This window comes from Garra rufa, chromosome 13, assembly GCF_049309525.1.
Source record: "Garra rufa chromosome 13, GarRuf1.0, whole genome shotgun sequence".
Classification (NCBI taxonomy): domain Eukaryota; kingdom Metazoa; phylum Chordata; class Actinopteri; order Cypriniformes; family Cyprinidae; genus Garra; species Garra rufa.
In genome coordinates, this window is record NC_133373.1 from 36055486 (window position 1) to 36080182 (window position 24697).

Below are 24697 nucleotides of genomic sequence, written 5' to 3' on the forward strand. Positions count from 1 at the left end.
AATTAAACCTCATAAAACTAAATTATTAAAAATACATAAACACACATAAAAAATATTTCAACCCCAGTGGAATTTTTTTTAAACCCATTGTCTCTATCTTTGATTGTTTGTCTGTTTGAATTGTAAGCATTTTTATCATTTTATCATGGTTGTTTCTTCATAATTTAGTTATTTATTTATTTTTAATAATTATGTTTTAAGCATTATTGCAAGGTCCAAGAATTGTGAAGAAAAAGCAAATAAAAAAGTAATTAATGTAAATAATCAAATTCTAAATAATTGTATAATGTAAGATTTGTTTTAAAAATTATGTTTTAAGCGTTAATGCATGGTCTAACAATTGTGCAAAAGAGCAAATGACTGTATTTTAAATAATTGTATTAAATTAATTAAATTATTTTTTATTTGTTAATTATTTATTATAATTTTGTTTTATGGGTTATTATTTATGTTTATTATTTATTATAACCCCCCCCAAAAAGCGAAATAAAAATAAATAAATAAAAATTAGTATTAATAAATAACAAACAAACAAATAAAAATAATCAAAATGTTTTAAGCATTATTGCAAGGTCCAGCAATTGTGGAAAATGCTGCATTAAAAAAGTCATTATTAATGTAAACAACCAGATTCGTATTATAAATAACTGTATAATGTAAAACAAATAAATAAATAAATAAATAAATAAATAAATAAATAAATAAATAATACCACACAGATTAATCACAGATTAAATGTTTTTTTTATTTATTAAAAACTGCCATTGTTTCCATCTTAATTATTTATTTATTTATTTTTAATAATTATATTTTAAGTGTTAATGCAGTGTCTAACAATTGTACAAAAGAGCAAATTACTGTATTGTAAATAATTTTTAAAATTAAATTAAATTAAGCTTTGTTTATTTTTGTATCTGTTATTATTTATAATAATTTAGTTTTATAGGTTATTATTTTTGTTTATTATTTATTATAACCCATAAAACAAAAAATATAATAAATAAAAAATATATATACAATATAATAACTGCTTTTGTTTCTGTCTTCATTATTATTTTTTTATTTTTTAAGTGTGAATGCAAGGTCTAACAATTGTGCAAAAGAGCAAATTACTATAAATAATGTTAAACATTAAATTAAGTTATAATTTAAAATAAAAATCCATTTGTTAATTTTTTTTTGTTTGTTTATTATTTATTATAATTTTGTTTTATGGGTTAAGTATTATTGAAAGTTACAACAATTGTGCAGTTGTGTCAATGATGTTGATGTTAAAACTTTTATACAAAAAGTTATGGAAAAAGTATTTCCAATGTCAAAGTTCAAAGTAAGAATTAACATTTTTAAGGATATCCTGGCCATAATTTCTATGACGCGAGGGAGATTTTTTTATTTTTTTTTATTTGTGATGAACTATCCATTTAAATGGTTTGTCAACAAGCAAGGCACTTTCTCTCCTTCTTTGCCAAGCTAGTGTATGTGATGACTTATATACCCTATACAGTTCGCAACAGCTGTAAGTGTTTTGGCACTGCCTCAGAAAGCCCTGCCTGCCTAATGCATTAGCATCGCTTACAAACAGTGTTTAATATCATGGGCCTTCAAATAAGACAAATGGGTCATTAGTAGAAGTCTGAGCGGTATTGGACTAAAACAAAGCCCATTAATGGGATAGTTCACCCAAAAATGAAAAATCTGTCATCATTTGCTAACCCTTAAGTTGTTCCAAACCTGTATGAATTTCTCTCTTCTCCTGAACAAAGAAGAAGCCATTTTAAAGAATGTGGGTAGTCAAATAGTTGACTCACAAAGTATTTTTCTCCATGGAAATCAATGGCTACCAGCAACTGTTTGGATACCCTGAATTATCCCCTTAAGAACATTATGGCTCGTTTATGTGCTCATAGTTTCGCAAAGTTACCAAATTGCCATTAAAACATCCTACGAAAATGCTAAAAAGGAGCTAACTATAGGTTGAAGTTGAATAGGCCCTAAGCAGACACTCAACATGCTTAAATGACAAATCAACAAGACATTTATTGGATTTCATCCTTGCTAGCTCATTTTCCACAACATTTGTTCGGGATGGTGCTGTGGTGCCCTGGAGCGTGATATTTGGGCTTTAACTTGTTCTTTGGGAGAATGTAGACCAATGTAGAGCTTGTTATTGCTCAAAATAAGTGCTGGTAATGATGTTGGATCTAGGTCGAGAGACTCATATTTCAAGAGATGCCTTGTTTTGAATATCTAGGAGCTCCTATGGCTTCACACACCGGAGCTAATTAGATTTTTAAGTTCACAATTTGCAAAGGTTCTTAACTAATATAATTTATTGTGCTGAGGAATTATTTAATGAAAGATTAAAGAGGTCTAGTCCATGGATAACTGCTTTGATTGGTTTTACAATAGGAATTTTACTGTAGAAATGCCATGTGGTGAGTAATACGATGCTAACAGGTTGCTAAGGATGCTAATGGACAGTTTTTTGCTGGAATTATAGACCTCACTGGTCTCATTGTAGTATTATTTATATACTGTTGAAGTATTTTTTTTTCTCCATACAATTTGGTATTAGCTTGGAATTAACAAACTAAAATGAAAATATTAAAATACTATTAAAATACAAAAAAAATACTAAAAATATTATATATTATAAAAATTATATTATATATTAATATAAATATATTATAAAAAATACTACTAAATATAGAAACTATTAATATATATTTTGCTACATAATATATCTATGAAATATATAATATTATATTACATTACATTATATTATATTATATTATATACTAACAAAAATCACATAAAACTAAAAAATATAAAAAATAAAATAAAAGCTAATTCCACATTTTGTGGAAAAAAAAACTTTAATGGTATATAAATAATACTAAAATGACACCAATATATATAAAACTATTAATATACATTTATAAAATATTATATACTAACAAAAATCACATAAAACAAAAAAATATAAAAAAAAACATATTATATTATATTATATTATATTATATATAGATATATTTATATATTTTTGAATTTACATTATTTTCATTTTGACGATACAATTATTCAACATATGTGTGTGTGTGTGTATATATATATACATATATATAATAAAACTTTAATGGTATATAAATAATACTAAAATGACACCAATATATATAAAACTATTAATATACATTTATAAAATATTATATTATATTATATACTAATAAAAATCACATAAAACAAAAAAATATATAAAAAAAAAATAAAAGCTAATTCCACATTTTATGGAAAAAAACTTTAATATTATATAAATAATACTAAAATTAAACCAATATATATATATAAAACTATTGATAGACATTTAGAAAATATATTATATTATATTACATTACATTACATTATATTATATACTAACAAAAATCACATAAAACTAAAAATGAAGAGGAAAAAAATGTAATGGTATATAAATAATACTAAAATGACACCAATATATATAAAACTATTAATATACATTTTAAAAAAATATTATTATATTATATATTATTATATTATATTATATTATATTATATTATATTGTATTGTATTGTATTGTATTGTATTGTATTGTTTTATATTATATTATACTAACAAAAATCACATGAAACTAAAAAATATATATAAAAAAGCTAATTCCAGTTATTCCACATTTTATGGAGAAAAACAAATTTAATGGTATATAAATACTACTAAAATGACACATATGACACAAAATGACAAATATATAAAACTATTAATATACATTTAAAAAACACTATATTATATTATATTATATTATATTATTAATAATATTTTTTCATTTATTTATTTATTTATTTAAATATTATTAATATAAATCTATTTGTGAATTTACATTATTTTCATTTTGACGATACAATTATTTAACATATGTGTGTGTGTGTGTGTGTGTGTGTGTGTGTATGTACATATAATATAAATCCATTTGTAAATATCTATATTTTTATTTCAATATTAGTTTTAGTATTTTTAGTACTTCAAATTTAACCTATTTTACTTCCGCTAGTTGCCAAGGCATTTCACATTTTTGTTTCAATTTTCATCTCTTTTGTCTTATTTATGTTCTATATTTATTTAATTTCTGCTATATTTCAATTAACAAAAACTATTTTAATAGTTTTAATTTTCATTTTAGTTATCAATAACAAAACTGGATTAAACATTGTAATTAGTGGAAGTAAAAATATTTAAGAAAGAAATATGTTTTAGCATGTAGGAGAATATGAAGTTAGCCTATAGACAAGGGCTTCCTCAGACTAATCCTTCCATTCAATGCTGAAAATGATATTCAGGCATCATCAGAGAACAACTGTCTGACAAACTTTGTGTTTCAAGTGTTGCAAGAGTGTTTGTTCATCACCGTGCCAATCTGTCAGACACAGGCTCTTGCATTTCTTTATCAGCTCTTGAATTTGTGTTGAACAATTACACTCACAGCTGCAGTGCACAATCAAGTTCATAAAAACTCCAGATGGATCCTCCCCTTCGAGGCAGCACCGTCTGGATGTCGCTAACGTGTGTGTGCCGAATGCAACAAATCAAAACTGTTTATGTCAGTTTTGTTTGCTGGACTGACAGCTTTGCACTGAGTTCGTTTATGAAGACAAATGGACTCCCAGTAAGAGTTTATAAAGGTGATAAAGCCAAATAAAGCAACTTATGCTCAGCAGCAAGTGCTGGTTAATTTAGTAGCTCTTCTTGTAATGCACACCATGAGTGGACGAGGCAGTTGCTGTAATTTTAGAGACAAAACTGCATTAACAATTCCCAAGATGTCTGAAAACTCTTTTCAGTTACTCTGAATTGTTTGGAAGAAAGAGGTGTAATGGGTTTGGAGACGAGGCTGGATTTGAACATGCAGCTCAAGAAACGTGTATCTACTTGGCCATATCTCCAACCTTTTTGTCTTGAAATTTAGCCTTTTGTCTGTTTATTTGATATATAATCCATGCTTTGGGTGGTATAATTTGCCCCCTGAATTTTTCAGAATGAATTCCAGAATACTGTTTTGAATATACAGTCGTGGCCAAAAGTTTTGAGAATTACATAAATATTGCAAATTGGAAAAGTTGCTGCTTAAGTCTTTATAATAGCAATTTGCATATACTCCAGAATGGTATGAAGAGTGGTCAGATGAATTGCATAGTCCTTCTTTGCCATGAAAATTAACTTAATCCCGAAAAAAACGTTCCACTGCATTTCATTGCTGTCAATAAAGGACCTGCTGAGATCATTTCAGTAATCGTCTTGTTAACTCAGGTGAGAATGTTGATGAGCACAAGGCTGGAGATCATTATGTCAGGCTGATTGGGTTAGAATGGCAGACTTGACATGTTAAAAGGAGGGTGATGCTTGAAATCATTGTTCTTCCATTGTTAACCATGGTGACCTGCAAAGAAACGCGTGCAGCCATCATTGCGTTGCATAAAAATGGCTTCACAGGCAAGGATATTGCGGCTACTAAGATCGCACCTAAATCAACAATTTATAGGATCATCAAGAACTTCAAGGAAAGAGGTTCAATTCTTGTTAAGAAGGCTTCAGGGCGTCCAAGAAAGTCCAGCAAGCACCAGGATCGTCTCCTAAAGAGGATTCAGCTGCGGGATCGGAGTGCCACCAGTGCAGAGCTTGCTCAGGAATGGCAGCAGGCAGGTGTGAGCGCATCCGCACGCACAGTGAGGCCAAGACTTTTGGAAGATGGCCTGGTGTCAAGAAGGGCAGCAAAGAAGCCACTTCTGTCCAAAAAAAAACATCAGGGACAGATTGATCTTCTGCAAAAAGTATGGCGAATGGACTGCTGAGGACTGGGGCAAAGTCATATTCTCCGATAAAGCCTCTTTCCGATTGTTTGGGGCATCTGGGAAAAGGCTTGTCCGGAGAAGAAAAAGTGAGCGCTACCATCAGTCCTGTGTCATGCCAACAGTAAAGCATCCTGAGACCATTCATGTGTGGGGTTGCTTCTCATCCAAGGGAGTGGGCTCACTCACAATTTTGCCCAAAAACACAGCCATGAATAAAGAATGGTACCAAAACACCCTCCAACAGCAACTTCTTCCAACAATCCAACAACAGTTTGGTGAAGAACAATGCATTTTCCAGCACGATGGAGCACCGTGCCATAAGGCAAAAGTGATAACAAAGTGGCTCGGGGACCAAAACGTTGACATTTTGGGTCCATGGCCTGGAAACTCCCCAGATCTTAATCCCATTGAGAACTTGTGGTCAATCCTCAAGAGGCGGGTGGACAAACAAAAACCCACTAATTCTGACAAACTCCAAGAAATGATTATGAAAGAATTGGTTGCTATCAGTCAGGATTTGGCCCAGAAGTTGATTGAGAGCATGCCCAGTCGAATTGCAGAGGTCTTGAAAAAGAAGGGCCAACACTGCAAATACTGACTCTTTGCATAAATGTCATGTAATTGTCGATAAAAGCCTTTGAAACGTATGAAGTGCTTGTAATTATATTTCAGTACATCACAAAAACAACTGAAACAAAGATCTAAAAGCAGTTTAGCAGCAAACTTTGTGAAAACTAATATTTGTGTCATTCTCAAAACTTTTGGCCACGACTGTAGTTAAGTGACATTAAATCATTTTGGAAGTTATTCTCTGGTGCAGTCTAAAACTGTTTTATATTTTTACATAATTATGAATAATGTATGCTTTTATGAACTATTTTTTATATTATATTATATTATATTATATTATATTATATTATATTATATTATATTATATTATATTATATTATATTATATTATATTATATTATTTAAATTAATTTCCCACACTGATGGACCTTTTAAAATGAACTAGTAGAGGCAAAAATAAAATGAAATGTAAAATAAATAAATAAATAAATAAAAAATAATAAAAAGGTAATTTTTCAGATATACATTTTCCCTTTTACACTTAAAACACTTTTACACTTAATAAATTTGTAATCTGTATTTGCATAATTTTATTGTATTTTTTTTGTATTTTTATGTAAATTTATATTAACATTGTTTATGCAGAGTTTTGTGTTTCATCTATTTTATACTGAATTTCAATGAAATATTTTTCACAAATTCTTATATTATTTGTATTTGTAAAAATCATCAGGCAAAAATAAAATAAGATGTTAAAAAATGTAAAATAAATTATTTATATTTACATTTGTAATTTATATTTATGTAATTAAATTATATTGTATTATTTATATATTATTATTATATATTTATATTTTAATTATTATTTATATTATTATATATTCTTTATATTATATAAATAATAATTTTATTTCTCTAACTGAATTAGTGAAGGAAAAATGTGATGCAAATATTACATTTTATACATAAAAAAATGTATATTATATTATGTTATATTTTATTTTTGTATTTTCAAAAATGTATTGCCCACATGGACAGACCATTTACTTTAATCTTTCTCAGAAATTCTTATTTTTATATATGTATATTATACTATATATTAAATTGTAAAATATATTAAATAATTATTTTATTTCTCACACAGAACTAGTGAACCAGTGAAGGTAAAAATGTGATATTATATTATATTATATTATATTATATTATATTATATTATATTATATTATATTATATTATATTATATTATATTATATTATATTATATTATATTATATTATATTTATTTTTTACACATGTATTTCCCACACTGATTGACCACTTAAAATAAACTAGTGCATGCAAAAATAAAATAAAACATTTATTTCTTAGACTGAACTTGTAAAGACCAAAAAAAAATTTATTTTATAAATTAATAAAAAAAAACATATAAAAATACCATATTTATATTGTAAATAAATTAGTGATTAGTAAATAAATGCTGTTCTGCAGTGTATTGTCAATTAAAGATTTTTGCCACCATTAACGAACATATAAATCAGTATGTGTGTTGTTGTTGTTGTTTTTTTAAATCCAATTAAAGTCTCACTGCTTATTGCTGTGGTCTCAGGCGGCTTTCAAGGTGCCCAAACTCTCATTACAGCTTCCATTTTCTCTTAAGCAGCAATTAAGACGAATTTCACACCTTTAAAAGGTTTCACAGTGTCTCTGAGTGTGAGAGGTATTCCGTGCTGACAGTTATTTAGGCATTTTTAGAACGCTCTGAGCACAGACTTAATAATCACTGATTTAAGACCAGCGCTGCATGACGTCCTGCAATTACACCACATAATGTGTCAGTTAACCTCTTCTGTGACCTCCACTGCTGTGGAGCAGAGAAATGTAGGTGCATTAATAGATCTGCGGAGCGTGTGAGGGGGGGCCGGCTCATTTAGCAGCCATTAATGATCAACGGACCACTGACCCTGGTAGAGCGCTTTATTTATGTGTTTTTTATATTTAAATGTGAAACAGCAGAAGCCAACTGTGTCTTGTTTTTATCAGATATGTATCAAAAGGTCTCGGCCAAAATGTTATGCACAAGCCCAAAACAGTACGATTGTCAGTGTGTGTTTTTTGTGTGTGTGTTTCCACAGGCAAGAGTGTAAGAAACTGCGTGAGGAGCTGCGTGAAGACCATGAAGAGAATAAAAGGTCAGCGCTCACCCAGCTGGCACAGAATAAAGATCAGGAGATGTGCTCCGCCAGAGAGAGCTGGCAGAGGAAGGTGGAGGACCTTCTAGAGCAGGTCAGAAATACTAACACTGCAAACATTTCTCATGTTGAGACCACTGCAGTCAACCTGTGGGGGTTCATTTGTGCTAAATTTGTAAATCAACTGAGAAATTGATACATTTCAAATCGATTTTAGTCGATTCTCATTTTTACGACACAATATTGATTCTAAAATCCCAAGAATTGATTAGTCTAGACTGTTTTCAGTTAATGAACGAAACATTGCAGTGCGACTATCATCAAATAAATCGCAATAAGTCGTAATAATGTGCTTTGTTACATTTGATATGAAAGTCTCAGATGTCAAATTCTGTCCGTTTTATCACAGTTTTCAAACAATAAATGCCATGTTGGTGCTGTTTAGTCTCAGTTCAAGAAAAGCAAGAAAATCTCCTCTTAAAAGGGTTAGTTCACCCAAAAAATAAAATTTGCCCATTATTTACTCACCCTCAAGGCATCCTAGGTGCATATGTGACCCTGGACCACAAAACCAGTCTTAAGTCACTGGGGTATATTTGTACACTGTAAAAAAAAATCCGTAAAATTTACGGTAAAAAACTGGCAGCTGTGGTTGCCAGAATTTTACCGTAAAAAATACGGTAGCAATGTTTTACATTTTAAGGTTTTCACTTAAATGTACAGGTAAATACCGTAATTTCATACTAAAAACCGTAACTCATATAATGGTAATGTACCAACTTTTTGAAGCACTGAAATCTGTTTTGTACCTTTGTAATACAATGATAACCACCAAAAGCAGGTGGTGATGACAACATCACATGATGAACTAAAGTTCATCGCACGGAAGTTTTAAATAATAACATATATAGAAGGTGCACAGTGTCATTCACACAAACACTAAACACCATCATGGTAACACACATAAAACTGAAATAATGCAAAAAACATTAATTTAACAACATTAGATGTAACATACAACCCTAATGTACAAAACTACCAAGAAAAAAATTAAGATGAAGTTATTTCAACAACAAACAAAAAAAAAACATCAAATAAAAAAATTAAATTCAGGGAATTCTGGGAATGTCAATTTACGGTTATTTCACTGTAAATTTTACGTTCTTTTTCACTTCCAAAAACGGTATACTACCGTAAAATTAAATGCAATGTCCAACACAGTTTTTCACCGTATATAGAAGGGGAACTTACCGTTAACCATTTCACAGGTTTTTACCGTAGCATTTTTACAGTTTTTTTTACAGTGTAGCAATAGCCAAAAATACATTGCATGTGTCAAAATTATTGATTTTTCTTTTATGCCAAAAATCATTAGGAAATTAAGTAAAGATCATGTTCCATGAACATTTTTTTGTAAAATTCCTACTATAAATATATCAAAATGTAATTTTTGATTAGTAATATGCATTAAGAACTTAATTTGGACAACTTTAAAGGTGATTTTCTCAGTATTTTGATTTTTTTGCACCCTCAGATTTCAGATTTTCAAATAGATGTATCTCGGCCAAATATTGTCCTATCCTAACAAACCATACATCAATAGAAAGCTTATTTATTGAGCTTTCATGTGATGTATACATCTCAGTTTTGTAAAATGTAACTTTATGACTGGTTTTGTGGTCCAGGCCTCCTGTAGTGAATCGATGCGTTTTTGTAAAAAAAAAATATTAGGGATGCACCAAATGTTCAGCAACCTAAATTATTCGGCCGAATATAGCAAAAAAAAGGCTCTTTCAGTGTTCAGCCAAATAAGTGAAAAGGCCGAAAAAATTATACAGAACAATAATGTGACGCAATCAAATAGAGGATGCATTAATGCAGCAAACATGTGGGCAGTGTGAAAGCATTTAGAACTGTCCGAGAAAGACACAAAAATCATTACAAGCACCGACATCACAAGACTGTTTAGTCTTTAGATTGAAAAGAAAAATGTTGAAGGATTTCAATATAAGCCAAGTAAGAAAACTTTGCTTCTGTATATTTTACAGCATAAGTTGGGCATGCACTGTACCTGATATATATCCAAAATAATCAATATTAACTCAAATTGATTTTTTTTTTCATCAGTATTTGGATTTTTTTTTTTTTTTTTTTTTGTAATTTGTTAATTAATCATGACAGTTAAATTATGTCATTGTTCATTCATTTTATACACTACCAGTCAAACGTTTTTGGGCAATACGATTTTTAATGTGTGTGTCTTTTGTTTTTAAGTCTGTTCTGCTCACCAAGTCTGCATTTATTTGATTCAGTTCAGTAAAAACAGTATAATTTTGAAATATTTTTACTATTTGAAATAACTGTTTTCTATTTGAATATATTTTGAAATGTTTGAAACTTTATAAATGTCTTTATCATCACTTTTGAACCATTTAAAGCATCTTTACTTAATAAAAACTTTTGAATGGTATAGGGTATAAAAATATTTCTGATAAATGCTGGTCTTTGGATCTTTTTATTAATCAAAAATTCTGAAGGATCATGTGACACTGAAGACTAGAGTAATGATGCTGAAAATTCAGCTTTGATCGAAGGAATAAATTACATTTTTAAATATATTAAAAAAGAAATCAGTTATTTTAAATAGTAAAAAAAAATATTTCACAATATTAATGTTTTTGCTGTATTTTGGATCAAATAAATGCAGCCTTGGTGAGCAGAAGAGACTTTTATAATGTTACAAAACTTTTCTGTTTCACAGCTGTTTTCACAACTGTTTTCAACATTGATCATAATAAGAAACATTTATTGAGTGCCAAATCAGCATATTAGAATGATTTCTTAAAGATCACGTGACACTGAAGGCAAGTAATGATCCTGAAAATTCAGCTTTGCATCACAGGAATACATTACATTTTCAAATTTGTTCAAATAAAAATTATTATTTTAAATGTTTACTGATTTTTCAATCAAATGCAACCTTGGTGAGTATAAGTGACTAAATGTTCTGTTTGTTGAAGCCTGTGGCCAAGAAACTGCACAGTTCATCTTAACAGTAGCAGAAGACTACATGTAAGCTCACAGTATACCAGACAAACAAGTCAATATGGGGAATACATGCTTTAATAAACTGCAAACCCCAAAGACACTTTTTAAACAAATAAAAGCATCAGTGAAATACAACCGTAGTTGAAAATCCACCGCTCATCCGCACTTTAATATTACCAGAAATTGCAGATGCATCCTTGGGTTCCCCTCTGTGCATTTTTCATATGCTGAACATTCATATCTGCTGGCTTTGAGTTACTATTGCATTTATACTATAACCACAGAGTTCAGATTTGTAATCAAATCAGCTCCGAAAATACAAAATCATATGCAGCTTTTAAAGAGAGAAACTATTTACAGCAGTGCATGATTAGATTTATTCTAAATAAAAGTATGACCCTGAAACCAAAAATTATGTAAGAAAGTCATTTTACCATATTCGTTTACAGCTTGTTCATTAATTTTGAATGGAGGTACAGTTGATGATTGGGTTTTGTACACAAAGCCTCATACACTACCAGTCAAAAGTTCAGGAACGGTAAGATTTTTAATGTTTTTCAAAAAAGTCTCTTCTGCTCACCAAGCCTGCAGTTATTTGATCCAAAGTACAGCAAAAGCAGTAATATTATGAAATAGTTTTACTATTTAAAAGAACCGCTTTCTATTTAAATATGTTTTAAAATTTATTCCTGTGATTTCAAAGCTGAATTTTTTGCATCATTACTTCAGTCTTTAGTGTCACATGATCCTTCAGAAATCATTCTAATATTCTGATTTGCTGTTCAAATAACATTTATTATTATTACTATTACATTATCTATATTTAAAACAGTTGTGTACATTTCTTAAATAAATTTATTTTTTTATTATTAAAAAACATATATTTTTTTATCATTTTAATTTTGTTTATCAAGGATGTTTTAAATTGACCAAAAGTGATGATAAAGGCATTTGTAATGTTACAAATGATTTCTATTTCAGATAAATGCTGTTCTTCTGAACTTTCTATTCATCAGAGAAATTCTACTCCGCTGTTTTCAACATAATAATAATAATACATTTTTTTTGAGCATTAAATCAGAATATTAGAATGATTTCTGAAGGATCATAGTGAAGCTAAAAATTCAGCTTTGAAATCACAGGAATAAATTACATTTAAAAATATATTTAAATAGAAAACAGTTATTTAAAAATATATTTAAATAGAAAACAGTTATTTTAAATACTAAAAATAGTTTTTTTTTCTTTTTACAGTTTTTCTATACTTTGGATCAGTGAGAGAAATGTGCAAGTTATTATCAAAAATTATTTAGAAAATACACTGGAAATAGTATGCCAAACACGTACACCTATGACTATTGTCATTGATTTTTCAATAGAGTGCAGTAAAACTAATCTTGTATTTGATATTGAATGAATAATATGCAATTTGGGATTTGTCCTAGTCAGTAATCATTTCTACGAAATGCACTACCATCATTTGTATTGCTGATATTACACCATTTCATTTATCTCATATGGTCTTTATCTCTATATAATAATCAAGGACGCATTGTAACTTACAAATCAGTAGATTTGCATTTAAACTCGCCAATCACAAATTCTCTAGATGCCCATAATGATAATTTTCTGCTTTAATCACAAGATTATGACAAAAGCCAGCAGTTCAGCCTTTTCCCATGGTCTATTTGTCCTCGTCTGGAATACAGAAACAAAATATTACTGATGGAATAAATAAAAGGGGCTAAAAAATGGAGGCATTTCAAACTCTCTGTTTGAAACCTTATGCAACTTTCTATTCAAAATCCACTTAAAACCGCAAGAGACCTCAGGCAAGTATTGCTAAGGTTTTTTTCTGAGGATAGAGCATAACTCTTTCAGCACCGTTTAAGCTGTGCACGTTATTGATGCCTTGTGAGGTGCATTAAGAAGAGGTGTGCTATTACATTTCTAAGCATTCGATCTTGTGGGGTTTTGCTTCACTTGAAGGAGGGACCCAGACAACATCTAGAGATAAGAATAAAAGACTCAGAAACGGGCTCTTTTGAATTGAGCCAGTAAGAGTAATCTTAGCAATATGGTCGCAAGTTTCATGTAGCAGATAAGCACCATTTCTTGTAGAAATATAGTTGTTCATGTTAGTCCATGTCTTTTAGTTTTTGTATTATTTAATTTAATTTTAGTCTTTTTTATTTAATTATAAAAAATAATTACAAATATTATATATATATATATATATATATATATATATATATATATAAAGAGTTGCAATAATGTGTTTAATTGTATTTACATTTATGTTACTAATTCTATTTTTATTTATTTATTTATTTTTATTTAACAAGCACCGTTTATTGTAAAAAAAAATATTGATTTTAGGGAAATGTAACCGTATTTTTATTTATTTATTTATTATTATAATTTAATTGTTACATTTTATTTGTTTATATTATTAAGTATATTTATTTATTTATTTTGAATTTAATTATTTTGTAAAATTTAACAAGCACAATTTTTTGTAGTCCATGTCTTTTATTATGACACATAACATTCCAGTTATTATTTTCAAAATTAGTATTTTTATTTTATTTTATTTAAACTATATTTTATTTTTAAACTAAAAAAGAATTTAAAATACAAAAGTATTATATATTTATATATAAATATATATATACTATTATATATATATATTTTTATTTTTTTTTTTTTATTTTTTTTTTTTTTATTTTTTTTTTTTTTTGGATCTGTCACTGCTCACTTTTAGGAAAATGTAATGAGTTACAATATTGTGTTTCTCAATACTTTATATGGAAAATACCTTTTCATTATTTACTTTTCTCACTTCAGCTGGCTCCGTTCTCCATAGTGGGAGTGCGATATTTGGCTTGCCGACAGTTTTTATATTAGAAATGCTATTTTTTGCTGTGAACAAGTGATTTGTGCCAACTTACTTTGCATACTTTTAATGGCAGATCTCAGGAGACAATATTTCACACACCTAATTGTTATGAAGTCTTTCATGCACCCAAATGTTATAAAACATTTTATTTTTTAGAGGTTTTAATTTGAATAGTTTTATAAAAAATAAAAAAAAAGACGGAAAGGCCAGAAAACTGCTACTTTGTCAGCGTTCAAACTGAGTTCATTTTTCCACTCCAAATAATTAGCTCAAATGGATTCGGATTTAGTTTTTCTCACATTTTGACAGTTTTTAAAACCAAAATCTTGGATCTTCTAAAAAAATAAAACATTGCTTGCAACACATTACCCCCAACACAGCAGCTTTATGGAAGCCCTTTTTGTCATTTTCAAGTTCATTAATTTGTCTCCTTTCATCTTCATGAACTTTGTTGTTTTATTTACTTGTATATGTGTTGTTGAGTGTTTGGCAGGCAGCCGAGACCTCTTTCTTTCTCAGAGCTCTAAATGTGTCAGAGCAAGTCTTGCTGCAACGGTAGATCTGTACAGCTTGTTGGAGAAGCGATTACAGCCACTGCAGAAACGTCCTCAGCCTCACCCATCAGCACTCTCCAGTGCACTAGATGAATCAGAAAAAAACACGAGACCTCCATGCGAGGCTTATCTCTTCACGTTATTTTTAGTGGTGCTTGCTGAGGAAAATCAATCAAATATGATTATGTGTTGTTGCTGTTCTGGTTCCAGAGCAACTTTTGTCACACCCAAATTTATGCTACAGACATGAATGATGCTTCAAACAGTGCAGCTTTCTGAAATGAAGTGTGTTAATATTTTATAAAAAATATGTATCTTAAAGACACAATGAAATGTAAGTAGCGACAAATCTATTCTTACATATTGTGTCTTACATCCAAGTCAAAACAGGAAAAAAGGTAATATAAACCGGGTTATTTAATTTAATTTTATTATTTTTATTTTATTGAAGTAAAGTAAGTGAAACTTACTAGCAATTCCTGAGTGAAAATTGTTTCTACACCAATATATATATATTTTTTTTCAGTGTAGTTTTAGTTCGGATTTTGTTCCTAGCAGGTCTAAATGCAAGTTTGTGGCCAATTTTTAGTATTTTGATGTTTGCTTTTGTCATTTTTTTACACAATTTTTATATTACTATTTAGGTTTTATTTTATTTTGTTTACGTCACCAGAAAGAAGTCTGTCATTTCACTGTTATGAAATGGTTTAAATGTGGGTAAGAGAAATATAAAACAATGAAACAAATACACAGATTAATAGTTCACAATAGGAATGTGCATTTAGAAAATAGAAAAAAAAAAAATATATTTCAAGCTGATAATCTGTTTTCATCTGACCAGATGTGCATTTAAGACGTTTGTGTTTAAGAAGTTCAAGATAAAGTGGCAAAAATCAATCTTGCTTGAGGGTTATGGGCCAAAACTAAATATTGCCTTATATCCAACTATATTATAATAAAATATATTACATTTAAAAAAATGTTTCCCATATTCCCCCCCTGGTTTGCCTGGTAGGATAAAAAATAAAAAAATAAATAAAAAAACTGGTATTCCAAAGAGGTCAGAAGGATCAGAGAGAGCGATCTTGAGACCAGACCTTCTAAATGTTTATTTATTTAGTTGTTTGTAAATAATTTCAAACAATTTTTCGATAGATAGATAGATAGATAGATAGTAGAGATGCAACAATACAGTTAGTCCACGGTTCAATACGTACCTCGGTTTTTAACCACGGTTTTCGGATCGGTTCGGTTCTGATATCTTGACACTTCAGTGTGGTTTTTTTTTTGGAACAAATTAACAAAATACTCCTGTAAACCTCTGCACACTAGATAAAGTGTGGTTTAGTATGTGTCTGTTTAATTTTTCTTTTGAGAGAGGTATAATTTCTTTGATTTTTACGCAAAATATAATGGGTTTCATTCATACTGGATGCCAGAGGGCGCCCTTGTGCAAAAAAAAAACGAAAACACATGCATCAAAGAAGTAGCGCTAATAACGTTCCGTTCCAGCTTCTCTAAAATGGATAAAAGCATCGCTATTGCTGTAACTTATTAAAAGCAAGATATAACGGTAAATGTTTTGAATGATGAAATCTAAGGACAATAAACACTCGTCTGCAATAATATATGGTTTATCTGTGTTCTTCAAGCCATCTCGGGTATTTTCATAAGCCATTGCTAATCGACATACATTGAATATATGAGTATAGAATTTATCGTCTGCCTCATTCTGTGATGAGAATCCACATCAGATCACAACATAAGGAAGTTTCGAGAAAGAAACACTCGACTGATGTTGTGAATTAAAAACAAGTTATAATGTTTTTGTAATTTGTTTTTATAACTTTTGTTGGACAACAGGTTTAGAAAGGCTTATCATTGCATGTCATTAGAATGGAAGATGCTCTGCATGTTGCGTTATTTTTTTTCAAATATAAGAGGGGAAGCGCTTTCTCATTTCAGCACATGAAATCGTGGGCAAACATACAGCAAATTCCGAGAGAAATAAAAGGAAGGAAGATATTTAGATGCAAAACCGAAAAACCGCAATTCACAAGCGCGTATTGAACCGTGGATGTCGTACCGAACGGTTCGATATTATATTGAGTATTGTGACATCCCTAATAGATAGATAGATAGATAGATAGATAGATAGATAGATGTCCTATTCATCATGTTTATGTTTTTGTCTGCTTGACAGGACCATACAAACTTGTGTACCTTGTATTAGAGCAGTTAAAAAAAAATTGATGCTTTAAGTACAATCCTCTCATACTGACCATTGGATGTTCAACATGGCATCTCACGGCAAATAACTCTCTGAGGATTTGAGAATTAGAATTGTTGCTCTCCACAAAGATGGCCAAGGCTATTAGAGGTTCAGTAACACCCTGAAACCGAGTTACACTACAGTGGTCAGGGTCATACAGAGGTTTTCCAAGATGGGTTCCATTCGGAGCAGGCCTTGCAAGGGTCGATCAACGAAGCTGAGCACTCGTTCTGTGCGTTAGGTGCAAAACCTGGCTTCAGAAAACAGATGCAGATTAATTTAAAGGTTACAGAAGTAGAAGGTCAGCTTGTCAGTGCTCAGACCAAACGCCGCACACTGCAACAAGTTGGTTTGCATAGGCGTAGTCCCAGAAGAAGCCTCATCTGAAGCTGGCTCACAAGAAAGCCTGCAAACAGTTTGCTGAAGACAACCTGTCCAAGAGCATGAATTACTGGAACCATGTCCTGTGGTCTGATGAGACTACAAGATAAACTTGTTTGGCTCAGATGGTGTCCAGCATGTGTGGCGATGCCCTGGTGAGGAGTACCAAGAAAATTGTGTCTTGACTACAGCATCATGGTCTGGGGCTGCATGAGTGCTGCTGGTACTGGGGAGCTGCAGTTCATTGAGGGAAACATGGATTACATTATGTACTGTACATTCTAGAGGAACATGATGCTTTCCCTCCAGAAACTATGCAGAACGGCAGTTTTCCAACATGACAACAACCCCAAACACACCGCCAAGTTGATAATTGCTTTGCTGAGGAAGCTGAAGGTGAAGGTGATGGGGTGGCCAAGTATGTCTCCAGACCTGAACCCTATGAAGCACCTGTGGGGCATCCTCAAGCGGAAGGTGGAGAAGCACCATGTGTCTAACGTCCAGCATTTCCGTGAGGAGTGGAAGAGGATCCCAGCAACAACCTGTGCAGCTCTGGTCAATTCCATGCCCAGGATGATTAAGGCAGTGCCAGATAACAATGGCGCTAACACAATATATTGACACTTTGGACAAGTTCACTTAGGGTGTACTCACTTTTGTTGCCAGCTATTTTGACAATAATAGCTGTATGTTGAGTAATTTTCAGGGGACAATAAATCTATACTGCTATACAAGCTGCACACTGACTACTCAATAGTATCGTCCCTTGAGAAGATATACTAAAATGGTTGCTGACATGTGAGGGGTGCACTCACTTTTGTGACATAGTGTATATATATTTATATACAATCTTAATCAGTTTTGCTTATTTGTTTGTTTGTTTTTAAAAATGAATAAAACAACCAATATAAAAACTAAATTAAATAAAAATGTATATGCATCAATGGCATGTTTTTTCTCCTGGTTTGCCTGGATGGACAAAAGAAAAGAGGACAGATGGCATATATCTTGCAACAAGACTTTCTAAAAGCAATGTATAAATGTCCTCTTTTGTGGCCCCTGGGGGCCCCTAACATGATTCAGCATTAGAAAATCATAGAGACCTGCTGTAGGTTTTTTCGACGACTAAAGTTATGGCTTCAAGTTTTTCCCTAGCAAGCACTTTTCACAATTTCCTGGAAAGTAAAAATCTAGTTTTAACATGACGACTTGCGTTCATCTTTTTGTTAGCGTCAGCAGCGCTTGGGCTTGGATATGAGCAGTGATATCCCGGCATATTGGAACCATTTCCAGCCGGGTTGAAAATTAAATTATTCGCTGATGCGACGACAAGCGCAGCATCGCTTTATTGCCTTCACATGTCTGAGATTGTTGGCTGGTACGACAGAAAAACTCTCTTCCTGTGACCCTCCAGTCATAAGCGATTGCTCTAATGAGGCTAGCAGGCCAACGAGTGGGCCGAAGCGACTGAAACCTCCAGTTCTAACATATCGATTGGTGTGAGAAGAGCAGATCTGGCGCCAACGTCTGACTTCTCACCTTGGCCCAAACCGAGTCCTCATTCAGTCCTTGTAGACATGGCTGCTAGACACAAATTCACACCCACATACTCAACTCACGGCTCTATTCACAGAGGAAGACTACAGACAATGTGTTTGCACACACAAGCCTGATAACAGTTTGTCGAAATGGCCATGAAAATGAATGCATTTTTCTTGCATATCTTCTTGAAGTCTACATAAGGAGCATGTTTTACAGAGTTAAGCTAAGTCGTACAATATACGCTAAGCTTAATTGACTGCTTATATGGCATAATGTTGATTACCACAAAAATAATTAAGATGCATCCCTCAAAAAAAGAAAATATGGAAAAATAAATTACTGTATACTAAGGAAACTTTCAATGAAAGTGAATTGGAGGATTGTGTATTAATGTCGATCTTACAATTTTATGAAAGCACTTCTTTTTTTTTTTTTGTCAAGTTTTCTGTTAAAACATATTTTTTGAGCTGTAAATGTTTAAATCATTTTTATTGTGAATCAGTAACAATTTTCAGTAAATTTATTGCTTATGGCAAGTGGTTGTTATGAGTGTTATTGTATTATTTATATACTGTTACGTTTTAAAAATATTTTTAATTAGCTTTTGTTTTTATATTTTTAAGGGTTTATTTATTTATTTTTAAGTTAAGTTTTAAGTTTTATTTATTTTCAGTAAGTAATTTTAGTGCTTTAACCTGAACTTATTTTAGTTAGATGTCAAGGCAACATTTCTAATTCTTTTTTTGTTTTTCATCTGATATTTATATGTTAATATATAATATTTCAGTTAGGCCTTAAGTTTTTTTAAGTTTTATTTATAATAAACTTTTTGTGGATTATTTATTGTATTTTATTTTAATGAAGGACAAGAAGAAATCAATTTTTGAGTCGATCAATTTTATTTTATTTCATTTCATTTCATTGAAGAACAAAAGGAAATCAACTTTTGAGACTATCAGTTTTATTTTATTTATGTTATGTTATTTTTTTATTTTATTTTGAATTTTAATGAAGAACAACAGGACATAGATGGATTAAATATGAATTAACTTGGATTAAACAGAATAAGGTTTGTTTAAGGTTAATGGTTCATTGTTTGTATTTTATTTTATTTTAAAGAAGGACAATTTGAAATTGATTTTTAAGATGATCAATATTATTCCACAAATTTAGTTGATCTTAACTTGGATTAAACCCAGAATAAGGTTCGTTTTAGGTTAATGGTTCATTATTTTATTTTATTTATTTTATTTTATTTTAATGCAGAGCAAGAAGAAAATCAACTTTTGAGGCGATCAATTTTATTTTATTTTATCATTTTTTTTTTTTTTAATGAGGTGCAAGAGGAAATCAACTTTTGAAATGGTAATGTTATTTATTTATTTTATTGTATTTTATTAACAGGAAAATCATTATTTATTATTTATTTTATAACAGGAAATCAACTTTTGAGACAATATTATTCTACAAATTTTGTTAAACTTAACTTGTATTAAACACAGATGAAGTTTTATTTAAGGTTAATTGTTGATATTTTATTTTATTTTGTTTTATTTTTAAAGGAAGAACAAGAGGAAATCAACTTTTGAGACTATCGATATTATTTTATTTTATTTATTTTTCATTTATTTTTCTTTTATTGAAGAAAAACAGGAAATCAAGATCAATTTTATTTTATTTTTTGTTATTTTATTTTAAGGAAGGACAAAGGGAAATACATTTTTTGTGACAATCAATATGTGACCCTGGACCACAAAACCAGTCATAAGGTTAAATTTTACAAAACTGAGATATATACATCATATGAAAGCTCAACAAATAAGCTTTCTATTGATGTATGCTTTGTTAGGATAGGACAATATTTGGCCGAGATACATCTATTTGAAAATCTGAAATCTAAGGGTGCAAAAAATCAAAATACTGAGAAAATCACCTTTAAAGTTGTCCAAATTAAGTTCTTAACAATGCATATTACTAATCAAAAATTACATTTTGATAGGTTTACAGTAGGAATTTTACAAAAAATCTTCATGGAACATGATCTGTACTTAATTTCCTGATGATTTTTGGCATAAAAGAAAAATCAATAATTTTGACCCATACTATGTATTTTTGGCTATTGCTACAAATATACCCCAGCGACTTAAGACTGGTTTTGTGGTCCAGGGTCACATATTATTCCACAAATTTAGTTGAGTTTAACTTGGATTAAACACAGAATAAGGTTTGTTTAAGGTTAATGGTGCATTGTTGGTATTTTATTTTATTTTATTTTATTTTAATGAAGAATAAGAGGAAAACAACTTTCAAGATGATCAGTATTATTTTATTTTATTTTATTTTAATGAAGGACAAGAGGAAAATTTTGGTGTTTTTTTTTTTTGAGAATCAATATTATTCAACAAATTAGTTGATCTTAACTTGGATTAAACACAGAATAAGGTTTGTTAAAAGTTAATGGCTCGTTGGTATTTTATTTTGCTTTCTTTTTGTCTAACGTCTCCTACTTCCTGTGTGCAGATTTCCTTGCTGAAACAGAGCCTGGAGATGCAGCTTTCCCAGTCGCAGCATTCCCTGCAGCAGCTGCAGGCCCAGTTCAGTCAGGAGCGAGAGCACCTGGGACAGCAGCTGCAGGAAATGGAGCTGGAGCATCAGCGCAGGGAGCAGCGACTGCAGGAAGCCCACTGCTGCGCTATACAGGACATGCAGGAAGCCCGCCAGCATGACCTCAAGGTAACAGCAACAAAACATAATCTCCCACCTGTCTCACACAGAGAGAGAGACCGCTCTGACCTGTGTATGCACTCTTATCTTGAGTTAATCCTTTCACTTCTTGGCTCTCTGTTATTTGAGTTTTTATTACTCTGTGTTCCACATCCACGCTTATCTCAGCTTCAGACAACCGGCTGACCTATGCTGCTTTTTACACAATTTTTTTAGTTTGTTTTAGTAACAGTTTCAGTTTATATTATAAAATGGAAAATCGGTTTAGTGAACAAAGATTACATTACATGGTGTTCACTGTCTTGCATTATTAATAAATTAGTACTATTAATATTATTAGGGTTGTTCTTTATGTTCTTTATTTATTCACATTCTCATATATATGTATATTATGTTATTTTATTTTATATTATTGAAGGACAAGGTGTTGTAAGGTTAATGGTTCATTGTTGGTAATATACGGTATTTTATGTAATTGAATTTAATAAAATAAAAGAATACAATAAAATACAATATATATATATATATATATATATATATTTTTTTTTTTTTAATTTATTTATTTAATTTACTTTATTGAAGGACAAGGTTTGTTTAAGGTTAATGGTTCATTGTTGGTGCAATACGGTATTTTATTTAATTTTATTTAATAAAATACAATAAAAAAGTATATTATTAACATGAATCTATTTGTATTTATATATTTGTACATTTATATTAGCTTAAATTAAAAATCCTTCCTTGCCAAGAAACTGTATTTTACATTTTTGCTAATATCATAATAATATTTATAATTTATTCACAATAATTTAATATCTCATACTCTTTTTTTACATTTTTGTTCAAGTCTTAGCAATTTTGTTGATTATTTCGTTTTTTTTTTATATTTCTATATTAAAAGTAAAAACTAAATAACTAACAACAACATTGTTAAGACTTTTATTTATTTATTTAGTTTATTTATTTATATTTCTATATTTTAAAAAGAAAAAAACTAAATAACAAATAACAAAATTGCTGAAACTTGAACCAAAATGTAAAAATAAAAATTAAATATAAAATTGAAAGCTAATTCAAAATACTAATAAATACTTTTGTATATTAAATTATTTTAGTATCATATAATTAATACCATTTTAGCATAGAAATAAAAAAAAAAAACTAAAAAACAAACAACCAAATTGCTAAGACTTTAACTAAAATTTAACTAAATAAAAATACTAAAAAACATTTTGTATATTGAATTATTGTAGCATAAAAAAGTTAACATTTTAGCATAGAAATATTTTTTTTAAAAGATACACAAAATGGTTAAGGCTTGAACAATTTTTTTTTATAAAATTAAATATAAAATAAAATCTAATTTAAAATACTAATAAATACTTTTGTATATTAAATTATTTTAGTATAAGATAATTAATAACATTTTAGAAATATTTTTAAAAAGTAAAAAAAAAACTAAATTTCTAAGATTTGAAATTTTATTTGAAAAGTTTTAATAAAAATTAAATATAAATGAAAAGCTCATTCAAAATAATTTTATATATTAAATTATTTTAGTATAAGATAATTTGTAACATTTTTAGCATAAAAATAACTAAATAAACAACAAAATTGCTAAGACTTGAATTAAAATGTAAATATAAATTATGAATTATTGTATATTAAATTATTTTAGTATAAATTTTTAGCATAGAAATATTAAAAAAGATTAAAAAAACAACAAAATTGCTAAGACTTGAACAAAAAATTAAATAAACATTAAAATATAAAACTAAAAGCTTATTCAAAATACTAATAAATAATTTTGTATATTAAATTATTTTTATATAAAATAATTAATAACATTTTAGCATAGAAGTATTCAAAAACAAATTAAAAAAATATAATAAAATAAAAACAAAACAAAAAAGTGATTTTTTATTCATATAAACCTATTTGATTGAACTTTAATTTATACATTTTTCCTTATGACGTTATATATATATATATATATATATATATATATATATATATATATATATATATGAATGTATTTATGTAATGACATTTGAATTATTTTCTAAAATCTGTTTTGGTCTGATCACAAGTGTTTTTTAGCAGACTGTTTGTATGGTTTTGAAATGTTTTGTGTTTTTTACATCAGCCAGGGTTCAATTATATTGTTTACAGTTTCTTTGTACAGTTTCAGTGGCCACTGGTGTGTAGCATGTTTTTTATTTGCTCTCCAAAGCCATTTTTTATTTGTATCTGCTGCTTGGCGAGCATCCATTTTCACTCTGTGGAGTGTGGATAGGACTTTATAGTGATTGTCAACAGTCTGACTACACGAAACCACATTCACTCCAACTTCTATTTGCTGCTGAAGCTCTTGTACAGAGGCAGCCAAGCAATTGCTAAGCGTAATCTTTTCAGCCTATTTGTCCACTGGTGAAATTGTCCGTTAGCCCCGTTTGCCCTCACGCGAGACCCTCTTTCTGTCACCCGGTAGATCTGATACGTTGAGGCAGATCTGCCACAGATCCAGTCCTGCCCACAGCACATCTCTCAGGTCCTTCTCTTCTCCCTATCCTGGAATAACCTGCTCGCTCTCGGCTCTCCTGTCTGTGGGTTAGGAATGGCTGAACGCTTGCTGTCACAGGCTGTAATGTCTGCTTTATCCGGT

The 24697-nt window shown here is 29.8% G+C and overlaps 1 protein-coding gene across 2 annotated transcripts in view; it reads left to right on the plus strand.

Moving 5' to 3' along the window:
• fam184ab (family with sequence similarity 184 member Ab) overlaps positions 1 to 24697 on the plus strand; it is a 231247-nt gene that overhangs the window by 92631 nt on the left and 113919 nt on the right. For both annotated transcript variants that reach the window (XM_073853210.1, XM_073853211.1), the window contains exons 10-11: positions 8556 to 8706; positions 21829 to 22041. In XM_073853210.1, the coding sequence (XP_073709311.1) occupies positions 8556 to 8706; positions 21829 to 22041 (364 nt within the window). The remainder of the gene's footprint in view (positions 1 to 8555; positions 8707 to 21828; positions 22042 to 24697) is intronic.